The sequence below is a fragment of the Cydia amplana genome, chromosome 13 (genome assembly GCF_948474715.1).
Source record: "Cydia amplana chromosome 13, ilCydAmpl1.1, whole genome shotgun sequence".
NCBI lineage: Eukaryota > Metazoa > Arthropoda > Insecta > Lepidoptera > Tortricidae > Cydia > Cydia amplana.
Genome location: NC_086081.1, coordinates 13553872 through 13579631, shown reverse-complemented (window position 1 = coordinate 13579631; position 25760 = coordinate 13553872). Strand labels below are relative to the sequence as shown.

At 41.2% G+C, this 25760-nt stretch overlaps 2 protein-coding genes across 2 annotated transcripts in view; one reads left to right on the top strand and one right to left on the bottom strand.

The window, feature by feature from the left end:
* The window catches only part of LOC134653728 (tRNA (32-2'-O)-methyltransferase regulator THADA), a 32494-nt gene extending 12016 nt beyond the window's left edge, over positions 1-20478 (top strand). Inside the window, exons 16-34 of the mRNA XM_063509123.1 lie at positions 2672-2880; positions 3415-3529; positions 4220-4359; positions 4444-4605; positions 5938-6084; positions 6792-6867; positions 7366-7547; positions 7898-8039; positions 9067-9297; positions 10821-10970; positions 11388-11504; positions 13385-13488; positions 14736-14820; positions 15424-15596; positions 16162-16311; positions 16912-17609; positions 18612-18722; positions 19628-19773; positions 20192-20478. Of these exons, the coding sequence (XP_063365193.1) occupies positions 2672-2880; positions 3415-3529; positions 4220-4359; positions 4444-4605; positions 5938-6084; positions 6792-6867; positions 7366-7547; positions 7898-8039; positions 9067-9297; positions 10821-10970; positions 11388-11504; positions 13385-13488; positions 14736-14820; positions 15424-15596; positions 16162-16311; positions 16912-17609; positions 18612-18722; positions 19628-19773; positions 20192-20461 (3408 nt within the window). The 3' untranslated portion in view covers positions 20462-20478. The remainder of the gene's footprint in view (positions 1-2671; positions 2881-3414; positions 3530-4219; positions 4360-4443; positions 4606-5937; positions 6085-6791; positions 6868-7365; positions 7548-7897; positions 8040-9066; positions 9298-10820; positions 10971-11387; positions 11505-13384; positions 13489-14735; positions 14821-15423; positions 15597-16161; positions 16312-16911; positions 17610-18611; positions 18723-19627; positions 19774-20191) is intronic.
* LOC134653549 (poly(A) RNA polymerase, mitochondrial-like) overlaps positions 1-25760 on the bottom strand; it is a 194438-nt gene that overhangs the window by 163910 nt on the left and 4768 nt on the right. Inside the window, exons 7-8 of the mRNA XM_063508929.1 lie at positions 25105-25343; positions 22394-22845 (exon numbers count right to left, since the gene is read on the bottom strand). Of these exons, the coding sequence (XP_063364999.1) occupies positions 22468-22845; positions 25105-25343 (617 nt within the window). The 3' untranslated portion in view covers positions 22394-22467. The remainder of the gene's footprint in view (positions 1-22393; positions 22846-25104; positions 25344-25760) is intronic.

Sequence of the window (25760 nt, the reverse complement as noted above, 5' to 3'; positions counted from 1 at the left end):
CATTTGATTAATAATCGTGTTGTGTTACAAAACTAACATTTCATTATTATCCAATTTTTGAATGTGGAGTGCATATTTTTTGCTTTCCGCAATTAGCGATGTGACGAGTCCAGTTTTTTCTTTCAATTCGAATTAGACATGCGCAAAACCGCTCACTGAGTTGAAAATAATGATTCATATCTTTCGCTCGGGTGATATATGTCACTCATTTCGCTCAGTGGATCTGTAGAGTGGGAAAGAGCGCGAAAGGAGCACTGAGCGACTGAGTTACTGAGCGAGTTAAATCATCAGTGAGTTGAAGAGTGGGCGAGTTAAATCAAATGATATAGCTCATTTAAATCACTCACTCGCCAACGACACATGTCTAATTCGAATTGATTCGGCCGCTGATTCGAGTTGAAACTCGAGTTGACTCGACTCGACGGTTCGCGTGGTTCGCGACAACGTCACCGGGCACAGGCGCGGAGCAGAGTCGAGCGGCAGTTGTTGTAAAAAGAACCTTCAGGGCACGGAATTAAGGTTTATTTTTGAATGGCCATACTAGCAGTGAACTCAAGTTGAGATGACGAATCAAGCGGCAGTTGTTGTAAAAAGAACCTTCGGGCCACGGAATTAAGGTTAATTTTTGAATGGCCTTAGTAGCAGTGTGATAGCGTTGACTCGGCTCGGAGAGTTCGAGTTAGCGGATCGGATACCAACCTACTGCCGATTTGATTCGGTGGTCCGAGAGGTCGAGTTGATTCGAATTGCCAATAGTCTTGATTCGAATGAACTCTTCTGTAGGGTGATTCGAATTATTCAACTCGACTCGCCCATCGCTATCCGCAATGTGTAATGTCGTTTAAGTGCAATAAGTTCTGTTCTTCTCACTCTCGCTCGCTTACGCAAGCGTGAGCGAGATGGAAGTGCGTGTTAGGGTGTCCCTTATTTACGATTTTCAGGAATAAATAACGCATACCCCTAAAGGCCCTAAATCAGTTTCTTTTATCCCAATCCCAAAACACTCTGTAAAAAATATGCAGGTCATTCCTGTAACTGTAACCCGTGCCGACTTTCATAAGATTTTCCCATACAATGTATGAAAATGACAATTTTTTTTTTTTTTCATATCGATTTTGTATAATATTGCCATATTTATAAACTTTATTTAACAAAAAAATCTCGATGCGAACACAAAACCAATGAAAAAATTTATCAAATTAGTGTCTGGTCAAATTTCTCCATAGTAATTTGTATGGGAATTTCATTTGTAAGTCGGCACGGGTTCTTACTGGAATATCCTGAAAAAAAAAATTCAGGGTGTTTTGGAGTAGTATCGTTATATTTAGGGGGTATGCGTTGTTAATTAAAAAAATCGCAAAATAAGGGACACCCTACTGCGTGTCCGTGCGCGGATATCATGTTATTCAATTTATTTTTTTGTGTTTAAAAATATAAAAAAGTAATCGCCGAGTTCCCTCAAGCATAATATTGCTCAAGGTGCAGTAGGTTCAGAAAACGGATTTAAAAAAAGTCTTAGCACTTTTTTTGGATCGAAATACGTCTGCCATATTTTTAATTCGCTAGCATGTACGAAAAAGTGTCACGTTGTGGACAGTTCTCCATGGTAACGTTGTGGACAGTTTTTCCCTTTGGGTACGGAACCCTATTACTAAGACTTCGCTGTCCGTCTGTCTGTCACCAGGTTATATCTCATGAACCGTGATAGCTAGGCAGTTGAAAATTAATTGAATTGAATTATTATCGTCATACACAACGTGGCCGTAACGTTACCATGGAGAACTGTCCACAACGTGACACTTTTTCGTAAATGCTAGCGAATTAAAAATATGGCAGACGTATTTCGATCCAAAAAAAGTGCTAAGACTTTTTTAAATCCGTTTTCTGAACCTACTGCACCTTAAAGATAGCGGTAATTTTTTTAAATAATAATTGTATTCTGGCAAAAAACTTCTAAAATGTAAGCGCGAAGGTTTGATTTCAAATACAAAATTTGAATTTTTGGCCATTTTCTACTATATAAACTTGGTATGCAAGACTGTAATAGAGCCAGACCAATCTAAGCCACTATGAAATAATGACGTTTACACAGTCTGGTGCATAGACTAGGAATCCTCTAGACGGAGTTTAGAGCAATTATTTCATGAAACCGATGCTGCCAAAAATACTGGGGTGCGGGGGACGAGGTGAGCGAGTCCCGTGCCGTGATTGGTCCGTTCAAAGACACGGACGTCACACAAAGACACTTTGACTCAAAAATGGAGTAAAACTACCGTATATTTGTGGCAGAGGGGGTAGTGCTACTATGCACGGATGTCTTGCCTGTAGTCTGGTCTATCAAAATCGCTGCCAACTTAGCTTGGTCCGACTCTACAATATAATATCTGTGCTCTGGACAAAAAGTACGTTTTTACGGTGTACAAATTATCAAAATGAAGCCTCCAAAACACTCCACGGTAATCTCTATGAAACAAAAATCACATCACTTTATTGAATTAATTCATGATCTTATACACACGCACATCTGTACATTTATGTCTCCTATATTTACAAGGGGGTGTCCATTAATTACGTAAAGCCTTCAGGGCAGGAGGAGGTCAAGCCAAATCTCATCTCATGAGCTAACTTTCCTTGTTTACTTATCATATATATATCAAATTTCAAATTCCAGATATTAAAACGTCTCGAAGACAGCTACAAAGTGCTAAAGCGAAAACCGAAAGAAAACTCAAAAGAAATAGCCTACTACGTTAAGTTTATATCGGAACTCCGAGCTTCAAGCTTCGAAAGTCTATCGGTAGGTGGCGCTAGCTACGGACGGCGTTATATCGCGCTCCAGCTACTTAGCTGGCTGGGACATCTACAACTTGCAGAAGATAGGTATGTTCAGGCACAGACAGGAAAAGTATATAATATTAGTCATAAAAAACCAGCAGAGTATAAATATAGTGTACTACTTAAATTTTGTATGTGCACTCCGAGACACAGGCTGTAAAAGAGTAAAAGTATTCTGACTTCGAGCTTCAGACATAGACAGTAAAAGTATATATGGTAATTTAGTCATAGGAAATCAGCAGAGTATAAATATAGCCTACTACATGAAGTTTGTATGTGACCATTCTTAGCTGGCTGGGACATCTACAATTCAAAGGCTAGGAGCAGTATGTTTAGATTATTAAGCCACAGACAGAAAAAGTGTATTCTTGACTGCCTTTGACGGACATACTGTTACTTCACAAGACTCAAATGTCTACTAAAGTAATCCAATGTGTTCCAAAAGTCACTTTTAGAACAAAAGTATTTTTAAGGGAAAAACTGGTAATATTGAATGGAAACTCTAAGGTGTGATAGTTTTTAGGGTTCCATAGCCAAATGGCAAAAAACGGAACCCTTATAGATTCGTCATATTTTTAGGACATGGACGGAGAAGCGGGCTGAAATATTGTATAATCTTCTAGAAGATACCTATCAGAACAACAAAGTACTTGCCCTAGAGGTGCTCAAGAACTGCCCAGCGGAGTTGATAAAGGTAATGTTGCATTGAACAAATATAAAACACTACATATTAAAAAACAAAGTCCCCTGTGGCGTCTGCCTGTATGTTCGCGATAAACTCAAAAACTACTGAACGGATTTTCATGCGGTTTTCACCTATCAATAGAGTGATTCTTGAGGAAGGTTTAGGTATACATATAATTTGATAAGGTTTTCTGTAAATTGGTTGAGCTACCCATTTTTTTTTTTTCACCCATAGAAGCCGGGGCGGGTCACTAAAGTCTATTTTTTTATTCGGTAGACTAAAATGACATTTCATAGTATGAACATCATGTGTCATTTCATACTATGAAATGTCATTTTAGTCTACCGAGTAAAAAAATAGACTTTAGTAAGGCAATAAAGCCGAATACTGGACGCAGATGATACAGTGATACAGTAGTTTATTGGTACAAAACACAAATTTATGGCAAAGGATAGGCAGTACAAAGGCGAACTTATCCCTTTAAGGGATTTCTTCCAGTTAACCTTGGTTGCCCCATGAGGAGTCCCAGAAGATTAAGAATTTCGCGCCTTTTTCTATTGACAAAGTTGTTTGACCGGCTATAGTCATCAGGTCATCACTTGATCACATCACTTTTAAGAAAAAATATTTTTTACCAATTACCATTCGATCAATACCAACGAACATTAATTTTCCCTACTGACAAATACTTGTTTTCAGCCAATACAGTCACCAGACTACGTCGCGGACGCGATAGTGCAAGCTTCATCGGTGCGGCCGACGGACTGTGTGGCCGCCTCTTACAAACTGCTGCTACTGCTGTCTCTGCCAGCAGAGTTTCAACCTTATTATAAAGAACAGTAAGTCTTACATTATGTTGCTTTATACTGTTTTAATACATCTTTAACTATTTAGAGAGAAATAACCGCATGTTGTGATTTCAGTGAGGTGCCCTCGCCGGCATGTTTCGGCCTCCTGCACAAGATTGTGAGCGAGTTGAGAGAGCAGTGTGCTCGCGCGCGGGACGTGCTCCGCGCGGCCCGAGACGCGCCCATGTACGGGCTAGTGCACTGCCTCGCGAGGCTCATAGCGGGCCTCGACGCTAGGTAAGATATATCAAAGAGAATCTGAAATAGAGGCGGATTGTCAAAGTAAATTATGTAGCCACAGTAAATTGACTGCCTACACAAGATTGTGAGCGAGTTGAGAGAGCAGTGTGCTCGCGCGCGGGACGTGCTCCGCGCGGCCCGAGACGCGCCCATGTACGGGCTAGTGCACTGCCTCGCGAGGCTGATAGGAAGCTTCGACGCTAGGTAAGCTATATCAAAGATAATCTGAAATGGAGGCGGTTTGTCAAAGTAAATCATGTAGACACAGTAAATTGACTGCCTACACAAGATTGTGAGCGAGTTGAGAGAGCAGTGTGCTCGCGCGCGGGACGTGCTCCGCGCGGCCCGAGACGCGCCCATGTACGGGCTAGTGCACTGCCTCGCGAGGCTGATAGGATGCCTCGACGCTAGGTAAGCTATATCAAAGATAATCTGAGATAGAGGCGGATTGTCAAAGTAAATCATCTAGATACAGTAAATTTACTGCCTACACAAGATTGTGAGCGAGTTGAGGGAGCAATGTGCTCGCGCGCGGGACGTGCTCCGCGCGGCCCGAGACGCGCCCATGTACGGGCTAGTGCACTGCCTCACGAGGCTGATAGGAAGCTTCGACGCTAGGTAAGCTATATCAAAGATAAACTGAAATAGAGGCGGTTTGTCAAAGTAAATCATGTAGACACAGTAAATTTACTGCCTACACAAGATTGTGAGCGAGTTGAGAGAGCAGTGTGCTCGCGCGCGGGACGTGCTCCGGGCTAGTGCACTGCCTTGCGAGGCTGATAGGAGGCCTCGACGCTGGGTAAGATATATCATTCATTCACTCCAATAAATACTCTCGCTAAGAGAAATATAGAAATACAAAATTAAAAACAGGAACAGAAAACAAACTTACACAAAACATTATAACGCATAACGTTACATAACATAACACATAAATTTGCCACGAAATGGTCCCGACTCAGCGTGGTGTTAGCCTGGATAGGCCAACGCTGGTCTTCCGTCGAGGTCATAATAAGTCATTAAAATAAATAAACAATGGCTATAAAACAAATTGTAAAGAAATTAATAACACAGTTACATTTTATGTAAATAAAATAAAAACTAAAAAGAAATGGTGGCGATAAAAACTAAAACGTGAACGCGACCAATTTGTACATAAATGTCGAGCAGCGGCGCCCTCTGTTGCAAATATGACGTTTATACTAGCACTTCCTCACTTCACTCTATTCAAATCGGTGCGAAGGTATCTTAGACGGACTCTATTACGGTAGTGCTAAGAAGAATTCAAACGAAAAATAAACATTAAACAGCGATATTAATTTTCCCCAGTGCCATAGCCACCAACGCGCGGTGGTCTGCCCTGATAGCCGACATCATCGCAACGTGCGAGGTGGTCAACAGCCGCGTGTCGGCCGTGGTGACGGCCGCCAGCCCCGAGGGTCTGCTGCCCGAAGACACTAGCTCTGACAGCAGCGGGTAAAGCTTTTATACTGAGGAGCCGTTTTCCGAAAATGTAACTCCTGCAAATATCTATTAGAATATCCTCATAAGGCCCAAGGTCCTACCTATAGTACCTATTCAGTTCGATGTAATTTAAACCATGTTCAATTTGAACAGAATCGCTTTTGCTTTGTTTCGTTCAATTTTCAATCAACTCTATTTCCTACGATTTAGGTTCTAATTTCAGTGGCAAATTTTGGATGTTTGTATTGCTGGGCCTTAGGAGGATATAAAAGCTCCAGCAGTCAAGTTTGAGTAGGACTCACACTCCTAACGTTCGACGCCATCTTACAGTTTTTATATTTATGTTTAGGGTTCCGTACCTCAAATGGAAAAAACGGAACCCACATAGGATCACTCGTGCTGTCTGTCCGACCTCCCCCCCCCCCCCCCCTTTATCTCCGAAACTACTGGGTCTAAAATTTTGAACAAAATACACAAAATAGTTCTTTACCTATAGATGACAGGAAACCCTATTAGAAATGTGACGTTAAGCGTGAGTTGGACTTAATTACTTAGTTTTTGATCCGACCCCAACACATTTCTAAAGACATTTCATTCACGTTCCACATAAAAAAATACATTATTAAAAATTGGGTAATGCACGGAACCCTTGGAACGCGAGTCCGACTCGCACTTGACCGGTTTTTTTTGCCGGCTTGACCAATTTTTTTTTTGCGCAGCGGCGCGCGGCTGGCGGACGGCCGCGCGGTGACCGCGCAAATGCTGCTCCTGTGCGCCTGGCGGTCTGTCAAAGAGGTACAACTATTTCAAAACCTGTGTTTTAGCTTATTATTTCTAATTTTATATGTCAATGTGCACGTTTGAAAGTAGCAGATTCGTAGCAGGCGAAGAACGTTACGATTATTCTGTATACTAGCGACCCGCCCCGGCTTCGCACGGGTTAACATTATTGTACATAAACCTTCCTTTTCAATCATTCTATCTATTAAAAAAAACCGCATCAAAATCCGTTGCGTAGTTTAAAGGTCTAAAGCTTTGGTTTCCTCCGAAAGCGGTGCCGTCATATAGCGGCTGTCTCCATACAAATACTACGACATCCATATTTAGCCATATTATTTAGTATGGAGACGGCCGCTATATGACGGCACCGCTATCCTAGGAAAACCGATCTTAAGCATACATATAGACGGACAGCGGGAAGCGACTTTGTTTTATACTATGTAGTGATGTGCACGTTTGAAAGTAGCATGTTCGTATCAGACGAAGAACGTTACGATTATTCTGTATTCACAGACGTCTCTTCTCCTTGGCTCCATCGTGTCTCGCTTGTGTCTCGAGGGCGAATCCCCCTCGTGGACGCTGAGCGCGAAACAAGTTGAAGGCATCGGCGAACACCTGATCATGCTTCTGTCCACGGTGAAGCACCGCGGGGCCTTTGAACGGGCTTATGTTGGCTTCACACTACTCCTGGGCAGGTTAGTGTCCCCTCTGTATGGAGGGCCAAGCCCAAGCCCCTTGGAACGATCTATCTTTAAATTTTATCTATATAATTACTAGCGACCCGCCCCGGCTTCGCACGGGTTAACAAATTATACATAAACCTTCCTCTTGAATCACTCTATCTATTAAAAAAAACCGCATCAAAATTCGTTGCGTACTTTCAAAGATCTAAAGACAGACAGCGGGAAGCGACTTTGTTTTATACTACGTAGTGATAGTGATTTGACAATCAGTAACAATAACTTTTTAGGCGAGAGTATCTACATAATAATGCTTCTGGTAAAACCTTCATGTTCTCCAAGTTATTTTTGAATCATTTTTCCAGATTATGGAAATGCAAAAGCGCCTTGCACCAACTGCCTTTGCAGTGGTTCTCATCTATAGAGCGCGGATTCGTGGTACCGGCCGACGGTTCCACCGAGTACTGCGCCACTCGGCGCGGGGCCGGTCTGCCCTTCATGATTCAGGTGGGGAGGCAGCATTCTTTTTGATGTAGGTATTTGCTCCTAAACAAAAACCGGCCAAGTGCGAGTCGGACTCGCGCACGGAGGGTTCCGCACCTTCAACAAAAAATAGAGCAAAACAAGCAAAAAAACGGTCACCCATCCAAGTACTGACCCCGCCCGACGTTGCTTAACTTCGGTCAAAAATCACGTTTGTTGTATGGGAGCCCCACTTAAATCTTTATTTTATTCTGTTTTTAGTATTTGTTGTTATTGTGGCAACAGAAATACATCATCTGTGAAAATTTCAACTGTCTAGCTATCACGGTTCGTGAGATACAGTCTGGTGACGGACGGACGGACGGACAGCGGAGTCTTAGTAATAGGGTCCCGTTTTTACCGTTTGGGTACGGAACCCTAAAAACGAACTAGAATAATTATAGAAGTCTGCTAGACCTCACAAATGATCCCCCGTGAACTGTGCTGCGAGCGACTGAACTGTCCAGCTCGACAACGCTAAATATTATAATGCTAAGGTTTCACATAATACAAATTGTGTTTTTGGTAATATTCAAACCTGGGGACGGGATATAGTTTATGGTGAAGGGATATCTGGCACAGCCCGGACTGCCGGAATGCCATTTTGTATGGGGAGCTTAGTCTATTTATATTCAGGCGCTGGTCCTAAAGTAAAGTCATAGAGAAAAAAATACATAGAGTGCTAGTGAGCACTCTATGTATTTTATGTTTTTTATGCATCAGTTTTAGTACCAAAAAGACTATTAGCATCTAGCATCGAGTAGCGGAACTATCAGTACTGCTACTTGACAATAGATGTAGCTACCGACCGGAAAGTCTTATGCTGTTGAGATAAGACTTTCCGGTCGGTGCTACATGTATTGTCAAGTAGCAGTACTGATAGTTCCGCTACTCGATGCTAGATGTAGACACTGAAATTAATAGTCAGAACTGATGTATGGAGTGAGCACTCTATGTATTTTTTTCTCTATGGTAAAGTAAACTATCAAATCATGTGTGTTTTATTCCCCAGGCTTTAGTAACAACGGAGCTAGCAGCGGAGTCCACCTTGCCCCGTGGCAGATTACTGCACCGCGGCTTGCAGCTTTGCCTCGCCGCGGCGCGCAACCCTCCCGGCCCTACCGAGGCGGCGCGCGCGCATCTAGTGCTGCGGGCTTTATACAGGCACACCACACCGCCCGCCTCACACACGGCTGAAGCCATCATGGTGGCGGTGAGAGGGTTCGAAGCTGACACCTGGACAGTGAGTACACGATTAACCCTTTAGCCGCCAACGACGTCAACAAACGCGCACGGCTACAGCCCGGTATCAAACTTTATACAGGCACACCACACCGCCCGCCTCACACACGGCCGAGGCCATCATGGTGGCAGTGAGTGGGTTCGAAGCTGACACCTGGACAGTGAGTACACGATTAACCCTTTAACCGCCAACGACGTCAACAGACGCGCACGGCTACAGCCCGGTATCAAACTTAGATAGATAGATAAACACTTTATTCATTTCCACAACATACATGGTAATTACAAAGTTATTAAATATTGGCATGCAGCTTAAATTAAAAGAAAAACTTATATAATTACACGATATGACCAAAAAAAACAAAACATAGAAGGACATAACCATGTGTCGTGGCAGAGAATTGGCGCTGGCTCAGCGTGATGATGCGGCAAGCCACATCGCTGATATTCTGCCAGGACCTTATAATAAAAATTTGTGCAACGCCATAGAGAAAAAAATACATAGAGTGCTCAATCCATACATCAGTTTTAGTACCAAAAAGACTATTAGCATCTAGCATCGAGTAGCGGGACTATCAGTACTGCTACTTGACAATAGATGTAGCACCGACCGGAAAGTCTTATGCTGTTGAGATAAGACTTTCCGGTCGGTGCTACATCTATTGTCAAGTAGCAGTACTGATAGTTCCGCTACTCGATGCTAGATGTAGATACTGAAATTAATAGTCAGAACTGATGTATGGAGTGAGCACTCTATGTATTTTTTTATCTATGGCAACGCTTTATAACGTACATTATGTTTATGTTGTATTTGTGTAGTACTTCGTGCATTCCGACAAAGTTCACGATGACACGATAAGCGTGGCTTCCTCATACACCGGTGGAATGAACTCCCCTGCTCTTTAATTGTTATCACACAATTGAAACTGGCCTCAAATGGTATATTAATTAAGTACAGTTTGGTTTTTACCCTATTTCCTAATAGAAGAGTTGGGTCTCCCGACACAAGTATTGTTATACTTAATGGGAGAGTCCAACCTTTTATGTATTGTAAGTTAAACCAAATGTATTTTTAGGGTTCCGTACCCAAAGGGTAAAAACGGGACCCCATTACTAAGACTCCGTTGTCCGTCCGTCCGTCTATCACCAGGCTGTATCTCACGAACCGTGATAGCTAGACAGTTGAAATTTTCACAGATGATGTATTTCTGTTGCCGCTATAACAACAAATACTAAAAACAGAATAAAATAAAGATTTATGTGGGGCTCCCATACAACAAACGTGATTTTTGACCGAAGTTAAGCAACGTCGGGCGGGGTCAGTACTTGGATGGGTGACCGTTTTTTTGCTTGTTTTGCTCTATTTGTTGTTGATGGTGCGGAACCCTCCGTGCGCGAGTCCGACTCGCACTTGGCCGGTTTTTTTTTGTATATACTTGTTGGCCACCGACGTGATATTAAAAGAAGGTTGAGACTTGTAGGTGAGAGATTTTACACAAATTACGTAATTAACTTTATTTTCAGGAGCGCAACTCATCCACTCTCCTATTCAGCGCACTGACAGTCCGCGTGTTTGGCGTAGCTCGTTCGAGCGGCCACAAGCTATCAGCGCGTAACACTATGACCGGCCGGATATTTTTCCTGCGTTACCCGCAGCTCTACGACTTCCTACTGGTAAGAATAATAACATATTATTAAGATATAGTATAAGGTCCCTCCCGCCCTAGAACCCTGATATAAGTTTTGGTTTCTGCCTTCTCTAAAAATAATGAAGAGTGGAGCGCCGCACGCCGGTGAGCGGTAACCGGATGTGGGCGGAAGTTGCTTTGACAGTTTTAATCAAAATAGTTACTCTTAAATGTGTGCGATGCTACCTGTACAATAGGGAAACTACATGGTTAATATATAATTATATCTTCAAATGAAGTGACTCATATAATTTCGATCGAACTTCACTTCAAGAAGTTCGTTTGATCATCAATAATTCATATGTTTTTTGCGTTCATGGTTAAGTATACGGGTATATTTTGGTCGTTGTTTTCAATCCCATAGTCTTTCACATAATAACTGTTGCGTCACTCATTGTTTCAGGATCAACTGAGATCTGTGTCACCAGAGGCAACACTTCGTCCATCGTTGTTCCCAACATTGCTGCTTTTGGCGAGACTCTACCCTTCTGCGTTAGAAGGAACCGTCTCCAACTTGAAGGTATATTACGATAAAGAAAAAAAAACCGGCCAAGTGCGAGTCGGACTCGCGCACGGAGGGTTCCGCACCATCAACAAAAAATAGAGCAAAACAAGCAAACAAACGGTCACCCATCCAAGTACTGACCCCGCCCGACGTTGCTTAACTTCGGTCAAAAATCACGTTTGTTGTATGGGAGCCCCACTTAAATCTTTATTTTATTCTGTTTTTAGTATTTGTTGTTATAGCGGCAACAGAAATACATCATCTGTGAAAATTTCAACTGTCTAGCTATCACGGTTCGTGAGATACAGCCTGGTGACAGACGGACGGACGGACGGACGGACGGACGGACAGCGGAGTCTTAGTAATAGGGTCCCGTTTTTACCCTTTGGGTACGGAACCCTAAAAACCATATTTATAAAACTAGAAAGTGAGAGGTAAAAGGAAAATTTGTCAACAATACTTTAGTGGGGATCAACAGACATCTGGGGTACAAGAGTTAATGTTTTGTCATTGTTTTAGAGTCTCGACATTGCTGATTTGGCAACTCTTTATATTTTCGCTCTAGAAGAAACCGTCTTGAACTTGAAGGTGTATCGCGAGGGACAACTGATCCATTCCGTCCATTGTTGTTTCCAACGTTCCTGCGTTTGGGGAGGGGTACACCACTGGGTATACCTCTTAACGCTGGAAATAAACATATATAAACGAAAAATATCTGGGTGACCGAGCTTCGCTCGGAAAACATATAAAAAGTCGAAAATGCGCGTTTTCCTAGAGATAAGACCTAGCTAGATCGATTTTTCGCCCCCGAAAACCCCCGTATAGCAAATTTCATCAAAATCGTTAGAGCCGTTTCCGAGATCTCCGAAATATATATATATATAAATAAATAAACAAGAATTGCTCGTTTAAAGGGATAAGATATAATTAAAATGATAAAGATAGTTTAATCTTTTATTCAGGTAAGGTGTTTATGAATGTTACAAAGGAAAATTACCTCCGGTTCTGCTCTAATACGCTTCCGCTGCGGCGGAAGAGACAGGGAGGCTTTTATTTCAAAACTGATCATTTGAGAGGGAATTATGAACCGTCCCAAACGATAACATTTAGGTAACGTTTAGAATAAGAATAAGAATAAGAAACCATTTATTGCAACACAAAAAGCATACAGGTTACAAAACATAAGGATTGAAAAAAATAAGAATAATTGTGCGGCAAAAGGAACGGGCTCAGCATACGCTGCGTCAGTCATTTCATTACAAATAGCCTGCGCAGCGCTGATTTTCAGTCCGTCCCCTTCACCGAACCACATCGACATTTATGCGGGTTAAAAAAAAATTCTAAACAAAAAACAACTACAAAGATAACATCTCTAGTTAAAGTGGGTAATAATAGTTTAAGTCTTGTTATTGGATAGGATGTTTAGCAGGGACAGACGGGCAATGAACCTTCCCAAACCCCTGAATGAACCCTAACTCCCTGATGATACATACCCCGGCCGGCGAGAGCAAAAATGCGTCTGCTCCTAGTGCTTAATTAAATATCGACTATTCTATCGACATATGGATGTCGATAGAATAGTCGACTTTTAATTAAGCACATTTTTTTTTTAAACTGAGCCATTAGTATTTTTTATTTATTTCAACTTGATACCTCCACGCGTTTCTAAGAATAACCCTAAAACAATTTTAAACTGAATAAATACAAACACTTGGTTTTAATTTTGTTTACAACAATAATTAATACTTCTGCATATCATAACGGTGGTCCAGTACATCGTGTTGTTTTTATCGACATCGACCAAAGTGTGTGTCCTCGCACTATTAAGCTGTCAACGCATTTTTGCTCTCGCCGGCCGGGGTTTGTGATGAATGAATGAGTGGTTTCCGTTTCAGCTGGAGCGTTTCCTGCCGCTCGTGGTGGCGCTGGCTTGCGCGCGCGACGCCGGCACCAGGCGCCTGGCCGCGCGCGCCGCCGCGCCGCTGCTGCCGCCGCACAGGTATAGGTGAACCAGGATCTATTGAGGGTGCGCCATGTTGCGGAATTTCACTGGAACTATTTTTTTCATACTACACTGAATTGTCACCCTATACATGAGAATAACAGCGCCCTCTTGACAATTATCATATATTACTGGTCAGGATATACCTGTACATAGTCAATAGTCAAAATATACTTTATTCATGTAGGCCTAGCAACAAGCACTTATGAATCGTAACATACTTATAAATTATCTTAAGCTAATTATCAGAGCAATTTGTTGATGTTATTATTCCATAATAATATTGGATTATTATACAAATCAAATTTAACACAAATTTAAGAATTTCACAAAAGGATCGTCAAACATGAAAAAAATTGTATAAAAAACTAGACTAGTAAGTCTAGAATGTTTCTAGAATAAAATCTAAATGTCAAATAAATAAATAAAAAACACAAAAGAAGTAAAAACATCGGAATATCAATTTCCTCATCATTCATCAAATATACCTAATAAATAAATAATCATTTCGAATAACAATTAATCCCACGTTGTTTTATCATTCATGTAGTCTTGTGTGGTATAATACGCTTTAGAAATAAGTTTACGCTTTACATAATTCTTAAATTTATTAATAGATAATTCAGTAATATGGTTTGGAAGTTTATTATAAAATCGCACACAATTACCCATGAATGATTTTTAAATTTTATGGCATACCGACGCGACTACACCTGTATCTCCTGCTACAACACAACCTAACTTGTTTATTTATAATTATAACTAAACGTATGGGATAGAATACACTTCATGGCTCTGACAGACCTCTAACACCCCATATACTTAAAAAAAACTATCAATAAATTCTAACAAAAAGGATCCTTTGAGTCTTTGAGTGAAACGTTAAAAGTTACGCCTCGACCGCTACCCACACGGTTCGAATGTATGCACATTGGTTAAAACAAAATGGCCAAAATATATGACGGTGGGCGTCATCGACGAGCGTGCACGCTCGGAGCTTAAATTCATATATACTAAATTTAGGTAAATAATTGTGACGTCCCACGGGTAAAGGTACCTTATGGCGGTTGGCGCCTACGCTATTATTAACGCCGCTCCAATACAATTGCGGTGCTATGCGACGTAAGCGCCAAGTGCCATAAGGTACCTTTACCCGTGGAACGTCACAATTTAAAATGAAATAATTGCCACATAAATGTGAACCTAACAAACAAAATGATAAAAATGGAATATTATTATTACAGATGCCTAGCTCACATGCAATCATTACTCATGACACTCGGCGATCCAAAAATCAAAAGAAATCTCTGCCACGGGCTCTTGTGCCAGGTACGAATTTAGAAGTTAAGGGTCTACCGCGAAACAAGAAAATCGTAATTTCATTATCTAACCTTTCCATCACTCTTGCATATTCAATTTTCGTGTTTCCCGGTAGGCCCTCTGTAAACAAACCGCCTTGATTCATTTATGTCTTATTTTATTTTATTATCTGTGAAAAGTTGTCAAAAACAATTTAAGGCACAGTATGTATTAAGTTACTCTATGGTTTACGATAGACTGCACTCTGGTGGCAGAACGTTGCAGTAATACCCCCTATTTTCATTACTTTACGGTATATGATCAAACTTAAATACAGATTACCTTAGTAGTCGGAAATGCAACGTAAATTGCATGCAAGTTCTTGCTAGTCTATGCCTCGCTTTAAGTGTTTCGTATATTTTATATGAAAGCAAATACTCTTACTACTCTTAGTCTTTTCTATACGAACAAATAGCAAACTACATTTAATTGAAACCAGCTACGGGGACCCACAAACGCGATATGTAAAGAGAATTGAAATCAAATTCTAAATTTAAATCTTACAGATATTTTTTTGGCTTGAATTTTATGACCCCTGGCAATTGAGGAATTTGCCTATCAAATACGTTTCAGTTGACTGTCCTACTCGAGCTGAAACCCGATGTGACCATCGACGAAGACTCCAGAGCCAGGCTCCTGGCAGCTGTTCGTGGAACGTTCTGGATCCCCGCACACTTGGCGGGCGATGCGCCATGCTTTTTAGTGGCTGACGAGTGGCTCAAGTTTATCAACTTGATCTTATTGAGGTAACACTTGATTGATGGACCTTAACTCAGTGCAGTAAGGTTTACAATGAAAGACTGCAGAAGCGCTTCTAACAGACGTTCGTGGAACGTTCTGGATCCTCGCACACTTGGCGGCCGATGCGCCATGCTTCCTTATCGCTGACGAGTGGCTCAAGTTTATCAACTTGATCTTATTGAGGTAACACTTGATTGATGGACTTTTAACTCAGTGCAGTAAGGTTTACAATGAAAGACTGCAGAAGCGCTTCTAACAGACGTTCGTGGAACGTTCTGGATCCCCGCACACTTGGCGGGCGATGCGCCATGCTTTTTAGTGGCTGACGAGTGGCTCAAGTTTATCAACTTGATCTTATTGAGGTAACACTTGATTGATGGACCTTAACTCAGTGCAGTAAGGTTTACAATGAAAGACTGCAGAAGCGCTTCTAACAGACGTTCGTGGAACGTTCTGGATCCTCGCACACTTGGCGGCCGATGCGCCATGCTTCCTTATCGCTGACGAGTGGCTCAAGTTTATCAACTTGATCTTATTGAGGTAACGCTTGATTGACGGACCTTAACTCAGTGCAGTAAGGTTTACAATGATAGACTCCAGACCCAAGTTCCTAACAGCCGTTCGTGGAACGTTCTGGATCCCCGCGCAATTAGCGGTCGATGCGCCATGCTTCCTTATCGCTGACGAGTGGCTCAAGTTTATCAACTTGGTCCTGCTAAGGTATTTATACAATGTGTCTGACCCTATTATTACCCTACTGGGCATCCATCGTATAAATAAGGGTTCCTTTTGTACCTTTTTGGTACGAAACCCTAAAAAGGAACCTCGACACGAAAAGAAGAAGAATACAAATTTTAACAGTTTTTTAACAGTCGCAGGCGCCAATAAGCACCCCTGACACAAAGAGAGGTGTTATAAATTTTGCATTTGTACATGTGTATTTGAAGAACCGGTGTAATTGCGATTTTCTATAAAAGAAAAAGTATTAGTGATACACCAGCGATGGTTCTCTAATAAAGTGTCATTCAATAGAACTTGCTAACTATGTAAACAAACCGCCATACTAAAATTGACACTGAATGTCAATTTACTAGTAACTTTTGTTTACATAGTTAGCAAGTTCTATTGAATGACACTTTAGGTTATAATATAATTCACTAAGTGTTAAGGCAAGTCAATCAAATGTAACATATGTTATTAGTTACACCACGGTTCCGCCCTTTTCGTGATCTATTTTTTGGGTTCTAACTTGTGTAAAGCACAGTCATTCATTAATTTACTTAAATAGTTTTATTTCAGAATACATTCCTTTTCTTGCAGATTCCCAAAACTTCTAGACGACGAGCTCCCATCAATGTCATATCTTCTCGAAACCATCATATTCAGTCCCGCCCCCGCCATCACCAGCGGCCGAGAAGCGTTCCTCACAAACGCCACATACCTCACACTAATCATCAGCCCTACACCCTTACTGACAAAACGGTGCCTCCAACATACCGACTACGAAGTCAACTTAGCTGCACTCAACTACCTACTCATCCTACATGGCTACAAAGAAGATGCCTGCCCATTTTTAGACCACTTAACTAAAATCTTAACTAAAGAAACTCTAAAAGAGTTACAATCTGACGCAAATTATGTTAGAATTCTGTGTGAAGTCACGAAAAACGGATATTTAGAGTGTAAACAGAAAGCGTTGAAAGTATTAGCGTTAACTGAAGACACGCAACGAGAAATAGTAAAACTAAAGCTAGGGATCGTAGAGTTAACTGATGAAACTGTGATATTGGAGTTGATAGATTCGATTAGAAATGGCCACGCGAGTTTGAGCTCTATTTACTTGCTCAGTTTGTTGAGTTTCGTGTCAAAGCCGGTGTTAGAGGTGGTGAGGGTACTATATGAATGTAGCTCGGCGGGGAATGAGGAGAATACTAGAGAGATGGTGGTGGGGTATTTGGAAAAGCATTTGAAAACGCTAATGGACCTCCGTTATACGAATGGGAACAGAGCGGAGATGTGTAAGTACTCTGATTGTTTTATTAATTTTATTAGTTAAGTTGTCATAATAGGGGGTCACTCAAGAACATACGTCCCTACACAAACAATAAACATGAAGTTAAAATGGCGGTTTGTTAATTATTTAATAGCTATGTGTGACTGCGAAGTCAGTAAAGATGACTGTATTCTTATGACTTAAAATTTTTCATATTATTGTGAAAAATGTCTGCTGTCAAATAATTTGGCTCGCAGGCCGGCACTGCATTCCTGCACTAACCCCCTTATTCATAAAACCTCTTAGGCCCACTTGCACCATTCCACTAACCCGGGGTTAAGCGGTTAAACCAGGAGTTACCATGGTCACCAGTACAATTTGTCACTAGGTTAACGTTTTAACCGCTTAACCCCGGGTTACTGGGAGGTGCAAGTGGGCCTTAGTGAATTTATATAGTATCCCTTTCTTACATACTTATACGTAAGCTGTAAGACAAAATTACAGAATTTGGACAAGCTATGTAGCAAAAGTTAATAAAACTACCACTAGACTTTTACCTTTTTACCTCCTCTACTCTTCAAATACCGTAAAACGGGGTGAGTAGGTTTCGCGGGGAGAGGAGGGTTATGAATGGGGAGAGAAGGTTTGAGAGGCGGGTGGTTTTAAATCTACTGCTACAAAAATAATGTATTCCAATTTAAAATGGAGCTATAGTAATACGCATAATAAAAAAAAACGATCCAACAATCTTCCAAAATCACCTTTGTATGAAAACCCCTCTCACCCCAAATACGAGGCACTACGGGGTGAGGTGGGTTTTCTTCTTTATCGTCAAAGTTATGAAATGGAACTACCCAAAATAAAATAAAAACTAAAATACAAACGTCCGGAACACTTATTATATACACCGTTCAGTTTTCATATGTAAAAATAAAATGTTATCGAGGTTTGAATTTCAGTTTTGACCCTACTCACCCCATTTTACGGTACCTAATTAGTTAGATAAAACATGGATATATTCCCACAGTCGAGTGGTCCGCTTTGCTGTTTGCCACGGCGGCCATCTTGTTGGAAGATGATTCGCCCGCCGTTCGGCAACGCGCCGCCAACGCTGTGCTCACAGGTCTACACAATACAGGTAATTTATTGGGTGTCATTCATAACTTAAACCAGACCGCCAACTCGGTAAAAAATTCCGTTATAATTTGTAATCTGTCTCATATTGAAGCGATACACGAAAGAACGATTTTGCTGTGAATTACCCTCCAAACGGTTGGGACGGAAAGGGGCACGGAAAGATAAGATCTTGACAATGGCAGTCAGCAATATTCTTCATAGATATTTTTAATTGAAATTGAGAAAATTGCGGGTCGCTTCTAGATGAGTTTTAGGATATTTAAGGACCGGGAGTAGTGTAATCTAATACAACTATGGGCAATAAAAGGCTGAGAAAATCAACTTTCGCTCACTAAGGGCAGACACAAGGGAAAAGCATTCTCTTTGCTAAGGGTCGGTTGCACCAAACTATTGTCATCGTTAAAGAGTTCGCTAAATTTTATTGTATGGAAAGTTTCAAAGTAAACCGCCGCGGTGCGCCGGGTGACGTTGATTAGTCCGTCAAGTGCGGATGGTGCAACTGGCAGTAAGTCATACATATCAAAAACATATGTAACTCTGTAGGTATAAGATATTAAGGCTAAGGAAAAAACGTGCCTCGGAAATCAAGAAAAAGTCATTCTATCCTTTGGCCTATGCTCGGCTAGATGGCGTTGACGACACCGTTTCATGTTTAACAATTTTAACACAGGTATCAGTGAAAGAACATGGCTCGAAATGAAAAATAATAATATCATTTATCCATATATATAATAAAAATTTATAGTTTTGTATATTTTAATTTTGAGTTTTAATCGTGTGTAAATGGCAGTCGCAATGGGTGTCGATGGCAGTAAATTTACTGTGACTAAAAAATGTACTATGACAGGACCCCTCTATACTATCTATTATCTTTGGTCATATTGAATTTAATTCGTTTTGTCACAGATGGACAACACTCAATATCCACGTTTGCATCGCAACAGTGGCGGCGCGCCGCGGCGGCTAACATCGACGGCCCAGCGTTACTGCTGGTGCTGGCTGCTCTGGACTTCTGCGCTGACGTGGACATCGGCGACGAACTTGGGGAAGAGGTGCGATCAGATATATCGGGGCGGCCGAGGCGCTCACAAATATCTGAACACGCACTCTAACGCCTTGGCAATAGGGGTGTTCTGATATTTGTGAGCACCTTGGCCGCTCCGATATATCTGATGGCGACTGTACTGTATAATCCCCTTATTAAAACATACCAAACCTCTGTAGGCAAATGTGTCACTTTTCAAGGTGTGACAATACCATCTGGGGCCCGTTTCTCAAAAGCTTGTAACTTGTAATACAAGCGGATGTCACTTTGACAGCTTTTTTTAGAAAGGGACTTCCACTTGTATTACAAGTTACAAGCTTTTGAGAAACGGGCCCCTGATTGCAATTACTAGTAAATTTTATGACTTTGAACAATAGCAATCACTTTGTCTTGAACCATTCTAACTATAATTTCTACAATTTCAGTGTCGAGTCTTCGACCAAAACGAAACTCACAACGTGTATCTCGAGGATTTTATATGGACCAGAGACTGCGCTCTCGAGCTAAAGCGGATATACAGACAAACAGACACCAACGCCACAATAGCGGAATACCTACAGGGTCTTCTAACAAATCCAGAGTACAAGGAAACTATAAAGAAACTATGTATAGATAATGTAGCTGATATTTTGACGGGTCAAATGAAGACGAATAATCCTAAGATTAATTTATTTATAAAGATTTTGTACGAATAAAACATAAGAAACGGTAACATCCAGTTTTATTTACATGACAAAAACAATTATTAGTTAACCAAAAGTTATAGTTGTACTAATATCCAACTTAAAAGTAAGCATTCAGTAGAAATTAAAAAAAGGTAAACAAATATGAAAGAATTTGACTTATGAAGGTAACATTTTTCAAAGTTTTATTACTGAAATATTGAAAATTAACAGATACTGCTACTAAATATATTTAACGTTTAATTTTTTATATGAGCATAACGGCATCGACTGATAACGCGATCACTGCCAGCGCGAGTTACCCGCTACGTTCGTAGCCAGGCTCCAATAACGTGGGTTTTCCGCTTTAAACAGAATAATACGCCTACGGATAGAGAACCCACCAAGCGGGTCGTTGGAAGTCAATGTGCTAACAGCCAATTTGTAAACCTTATTACAATTACCTACATAAGGTCCACCGATGGTGGGGTAAAGGTATTGCAGTTTGTACAGTCGCCATTAGATATATCTGAGCGGCCAAGAGGCGTGCCCAGATATTTGTGAGCACCTTGGCCGCTCCGATATATCTGATGGCGACTGTACCATGTTCGTTCATTAAAAGTGCGTGATTACGGAGTAATGAAGGTTTAATCGATTTGTTTACTTTTTGTTATTTCTATTAAATGAAAACAAAAGTTGAATCATGACAAATGACTGCCCATATGCTAATACACATTCTCATTTACAATGATAAATCAAATGTTACCACTCACAACTACTAAACTTATCGAATAAATTTGTGTCAACTGTCAATCTAATACATAATTCCAACGATCACACGTCACACTTTGCGGGTCCATTATAAAACCATTGACTTCTAGTTTAAGCTGTTGAACGCCAAATGACACTCCAAACGAAACCATAATAGAATGCACGAAAGGCTAAATTTGTTAAAGTTACCATGCTATTGCGTGAAGGGTCTATTATGATCAGTAAATCTTGCAATAATAGATGGAGGTTTAGATTAGTTAGTCCCACATAAAGGTAAACGGCACAAGTTTTGTTTCGTTTCACGAAAAATACAGATAATATATCTGTAAATTATTATGTAACACTTGATACACAATAGGGATGTTGACAATTTTTTGGAACTGGTTTTATTTTGTAGATAGACACGTAATAATTACAGAAAAAAATATATTCATTAATTTTGAATAAAAAAACATGTATAATAAGTTTCGTGTTTAAATTTCGCGCCTCACGCGCAAACGCTCCAAACTATCACGTGACCTTGATGACGTAACGGCGTTTTAAACAAACTGCTGTCAGACATTTTTTTAAGTTCTTTATATGGCAACTGACAATTTTTTTTTAAAGCCTTAACACACTACCGCATCGGACAGCGACCTTCTTTCTCGCTCTAACTTATAGCTGCGTCCTTAACGCACCACCTTACCACTATCGATTCGTGCGCCGCACCGCACCAAGATCGCGTTTCGGTACGATAATCTGTAGACACTTAGGCGGGTTTTATACTTGTCTTTGGTGATTCCACTGTGATTACGTCACGCGCTCCGATTGGCGTTTGCAGTCACGTGATACTGGGCATTATTTTAAATACTTTTGATTATTTTTAATTAATTTATTACGCATATTTACACTTGCAAAATATGATTTTCCGCGTTCTAATATTCCCTGCTATGGTAAAAACATAACATGTTATATATTCGCGATTCATGTCAACATCCCTAAAAGACTGAGCAGACTTCTTTAACTGATGCGTGCGGTATGATCTACCAAACTTAACACATTCAGTGCCAGCGCGAGCTACGCGCTACGAGCGTAGCCGATAACACGGGAAAACCCGTATATAGCGAGAAGTGCCTACGATCAGAAAACCCGCCTGACTGGTCGCGGGCAGTGAATGAGCTAATTGACAATTGATAACCCTTATTGCAAGATCACCTTATTGTCATATGACGTTCTCTAAAGCCAATACGAAGCCAACACTTGAAAACTACCCACTACTCATCAAACTCTCATAACAACTTATCCCGCCGTATCCTATACACTTCGCTAGCGACCTGACTATTCTTAAACTTCACTTTACTCTTATCCGTCTCATTACTTCCCTTCCTTGCCAGTCTGTCCAACTTATCTTTAATATCATTATTAACCGGCTGATTGTCTTCTTTGTTAGTGAATAAATCTTTAACTGAAACCAGTCTTTGCGAGTTGCCTACTCTGAGCAGTTTCTTTAGGCTTCTAGTGGACTTCTTCTCAATGAGGCCTAGTAGGCCCCAGTCGTCCGTTTTGTCCCCTTCGAGGCCGGCCTCGAGCTGCCAGGCCGCGTTACGAACTTCCATTTTCAGACGCTCGCATTCTTCGTAGCTGACGTTTCTGCTGACGTTCAACGCCTGGAACGAAAGAATTTAATTTACGAACATACAATACAATACAAATACTCTTTATTGCACACCTCATTACAGAAAACAATACAGATAATACAGGAAGAAGAGGTTAAACAACAGGTGGTCTTATCGCTAAAAAGCGATCTCTTCCAGACAACCTTTAGGTAGGTAAACATAATAAGTTTTTTGTCAAAAATTAAATTTTTAATAGCTACAAACTTTTATCGCTGACTGTACTTTTCTTTTCACAGGCAACTATACTCATCGAGACAATTCTAACAACCCCAAACACAATTAGGTTGCGTTGTTTTATCACAGAGTTCCAATGACCTCCTGACTCCATCATCAGATCAGCTCGATGGTACCATAATATTGCATTTTTACCCTACTTACATATGTATGCAAATTTTCAGCTTCATCAGAAACCGGGGTCAAATTTAAATTTCAAGATTTGATTACAGACAGACACACAGACAACGGGACAGGTGAAACTATGTAAATAAAAGCTTGTAAAAAGTGACAACCAAGATCAACCTGTTCCAAAGGATTGACGATGTACAACAGCGGCGGTGCGTTAGGTTTTCTCACGGCAGCGCCCTCATTCAAAGAAATAGCTTTGTCAGCAAAGTCGAATTGCGCGTAGAACTGGTAGTAGCATCTCGATTGATGAGGACGATTTGGGAGTAGCTGGTGGGAGCGTGTCTAGATTATTTCTAACCTCACCCGCTTAGTCACCCGACTGGAAAACAACAGAAACAAACCTGTTCCAAAGGATTGACGATGTATAGCGGCAGCGCATTTGGTTTCCTCACGGCAGCGCCTTCGTTCAAAGAAATAGCTTTGTCAGCAAAGTCGAACTGCGCGTAGAACTCGAAGAACTGCAGTAGTAGCGTTTCGAGCAGCTTGTGGAAGCGTGTATAAATAATTTTTCACCTCAGCAGCTCAAACAAGGGTACTTTGCTACTTAAAAACAATGAGCAAAATCGCATTTTGCTCACTGAGTGATACAAAATGAGCAAAATGCGATTTTGCTCACTGTTTTTAAGTAGCAAAGTACCCTTGTTCGAGCTGCTGAGGTGAAAATTTAATTGTTGGTATATCTTAAGAAAACATGAGTGAATAGAGGTAAGTGATGAAGAAGGAATACATTTTTCGGGTTCTCTAATATGTTCTCACTGCTGAGGTGAAAAATGTTGTGTACTACACGAGATCAAAGTTATTTACATCTCGTGCGCTTTGAGTCCCTTACTACGCTCAAGATTCTAAATTATAGAATCTTTCGCTTGCACGGGACTCAAAATAAGCACTCGAAGAAATATCAAACTTTGATCTCTTGTTGTACAAATAACTATTAACCTCGCCCGCTTAGTCACCTGACTGTAAGACAACAGAAACCAACCTGTTCTAAAGGATTGACGACGTACAGCGGCAGCGCATTTGGTTTTCTCACGGCAGCGCCCTCGTTCAAAGAAATAGCTTTGTCAGCAAAGTCGAACTGCGCGTAGAACTCGAAGAACTGCAGTAGTAGCGTTTCAAGTAGCTTGTGGAAGCGTGTATAAATAATTTTAACCTCGCCCGCTTAGTCACCTGACTGTAAGACAGAAACCAACCTGTTCCAAAGGATTGACGATGTATAGCGGCAGCGCATTTGGTTTCCTCACGGCAGCGCCTTCGTTCAAAGAAATAGCTTTGTCAGCAAAGTCGAACTACGCCTAGCACTCGAAGAACTGTAGTAGTAGCGTTTCCAGCGAGGAGTCGTTTTGGGAGTAGCTGGTGGGAGCGTGTCTAGATTATTTTAACCTCGCCCGCTTAGTCACCTGACTGTAAGACAGAAACCAACCTGTTCCAAAGGATTGACGATGTATAGCGGCAGTGCGTTTGGTTTTCTCACGGCAGCGCCCTCGTTCAAAGAAATAGCTTTGTCAGCAAAGTCGAACTGCGCGTAAAACTCGAAGAACTGCAGTAGTAGCGCTTTGAGCAGCTTGTGGAAGCGTGAATAGATTATTTCAACCTCGCCCGCTTAGTCACCCGACTGTAAGACAGAAACCAACCTGTTCCAAAGGATTGACGATGTACAGCGGCTGTGCATTTGGTTTCCTCACGGCAGCGCCCTCGTTCAAAGAAATAGCTTTGTCAGCAAAGTCGAACTGCGCGTAAAACTCGAAGAACTGCAGTAGTAGCGCTTCGAGCAGCTTGTGGAAGCGTGAATAGATTATTTTAACCTCGCCCGCTTAGTCACCTGACTGGAAAACAACAGAAACCAACCTGTGCCAAAGGATTGACGATGTACAGCGGCAGCGCATTTGGTTTTCTCACGGCAGCGCCTTCGTTCAAAGAAATTGCTTTGTCAGCAAAGTCGAACTGCGCGTAAAACTCGAAGAACTGCAGTAGTAGCGTCTCGAGCGAGGAGTCGTTTTGGGAGTAGCTGGTGGCAGGGAGCTTGTTCGCGTCGCGGAGGAACGTGCAGTTCAGGTTGTCTTCTGCTATTCGGATGTCTTCTTTCTCTGAAAGTGCAAAAAATATAGTTTGATGAAACATGGCATGCATATTGCTTGTATAGGTTTAAACAAGAAAAGAAGGGATATAAAGTTGCCAATTACTACCCTATCGATTTTTTTATCGAACGTCAGGCGGTCTAGCATAAGTTGCGTTCTCGCGCGCGAGTTCATACTTGAAGTTGCGCGCGAGAAAGCAACGCATGCTAGACCGCCAGGAAAGAGAATCAAAATCTAATTTTATAAAAACGTAGCCAATTAGCGTAGCGTGTTGTTAGCCAATTTAAACCACGCCATAGAGAAATATAGTAAGACAAGAGTGCTCACTCCATACATCAGTTTTGATACCAAAAAGACTATTAGCATCTAGTATCGAGTAGCGAAACTATCAGTACTGCTACATCTATTTTTAATTTTTAACAAGCA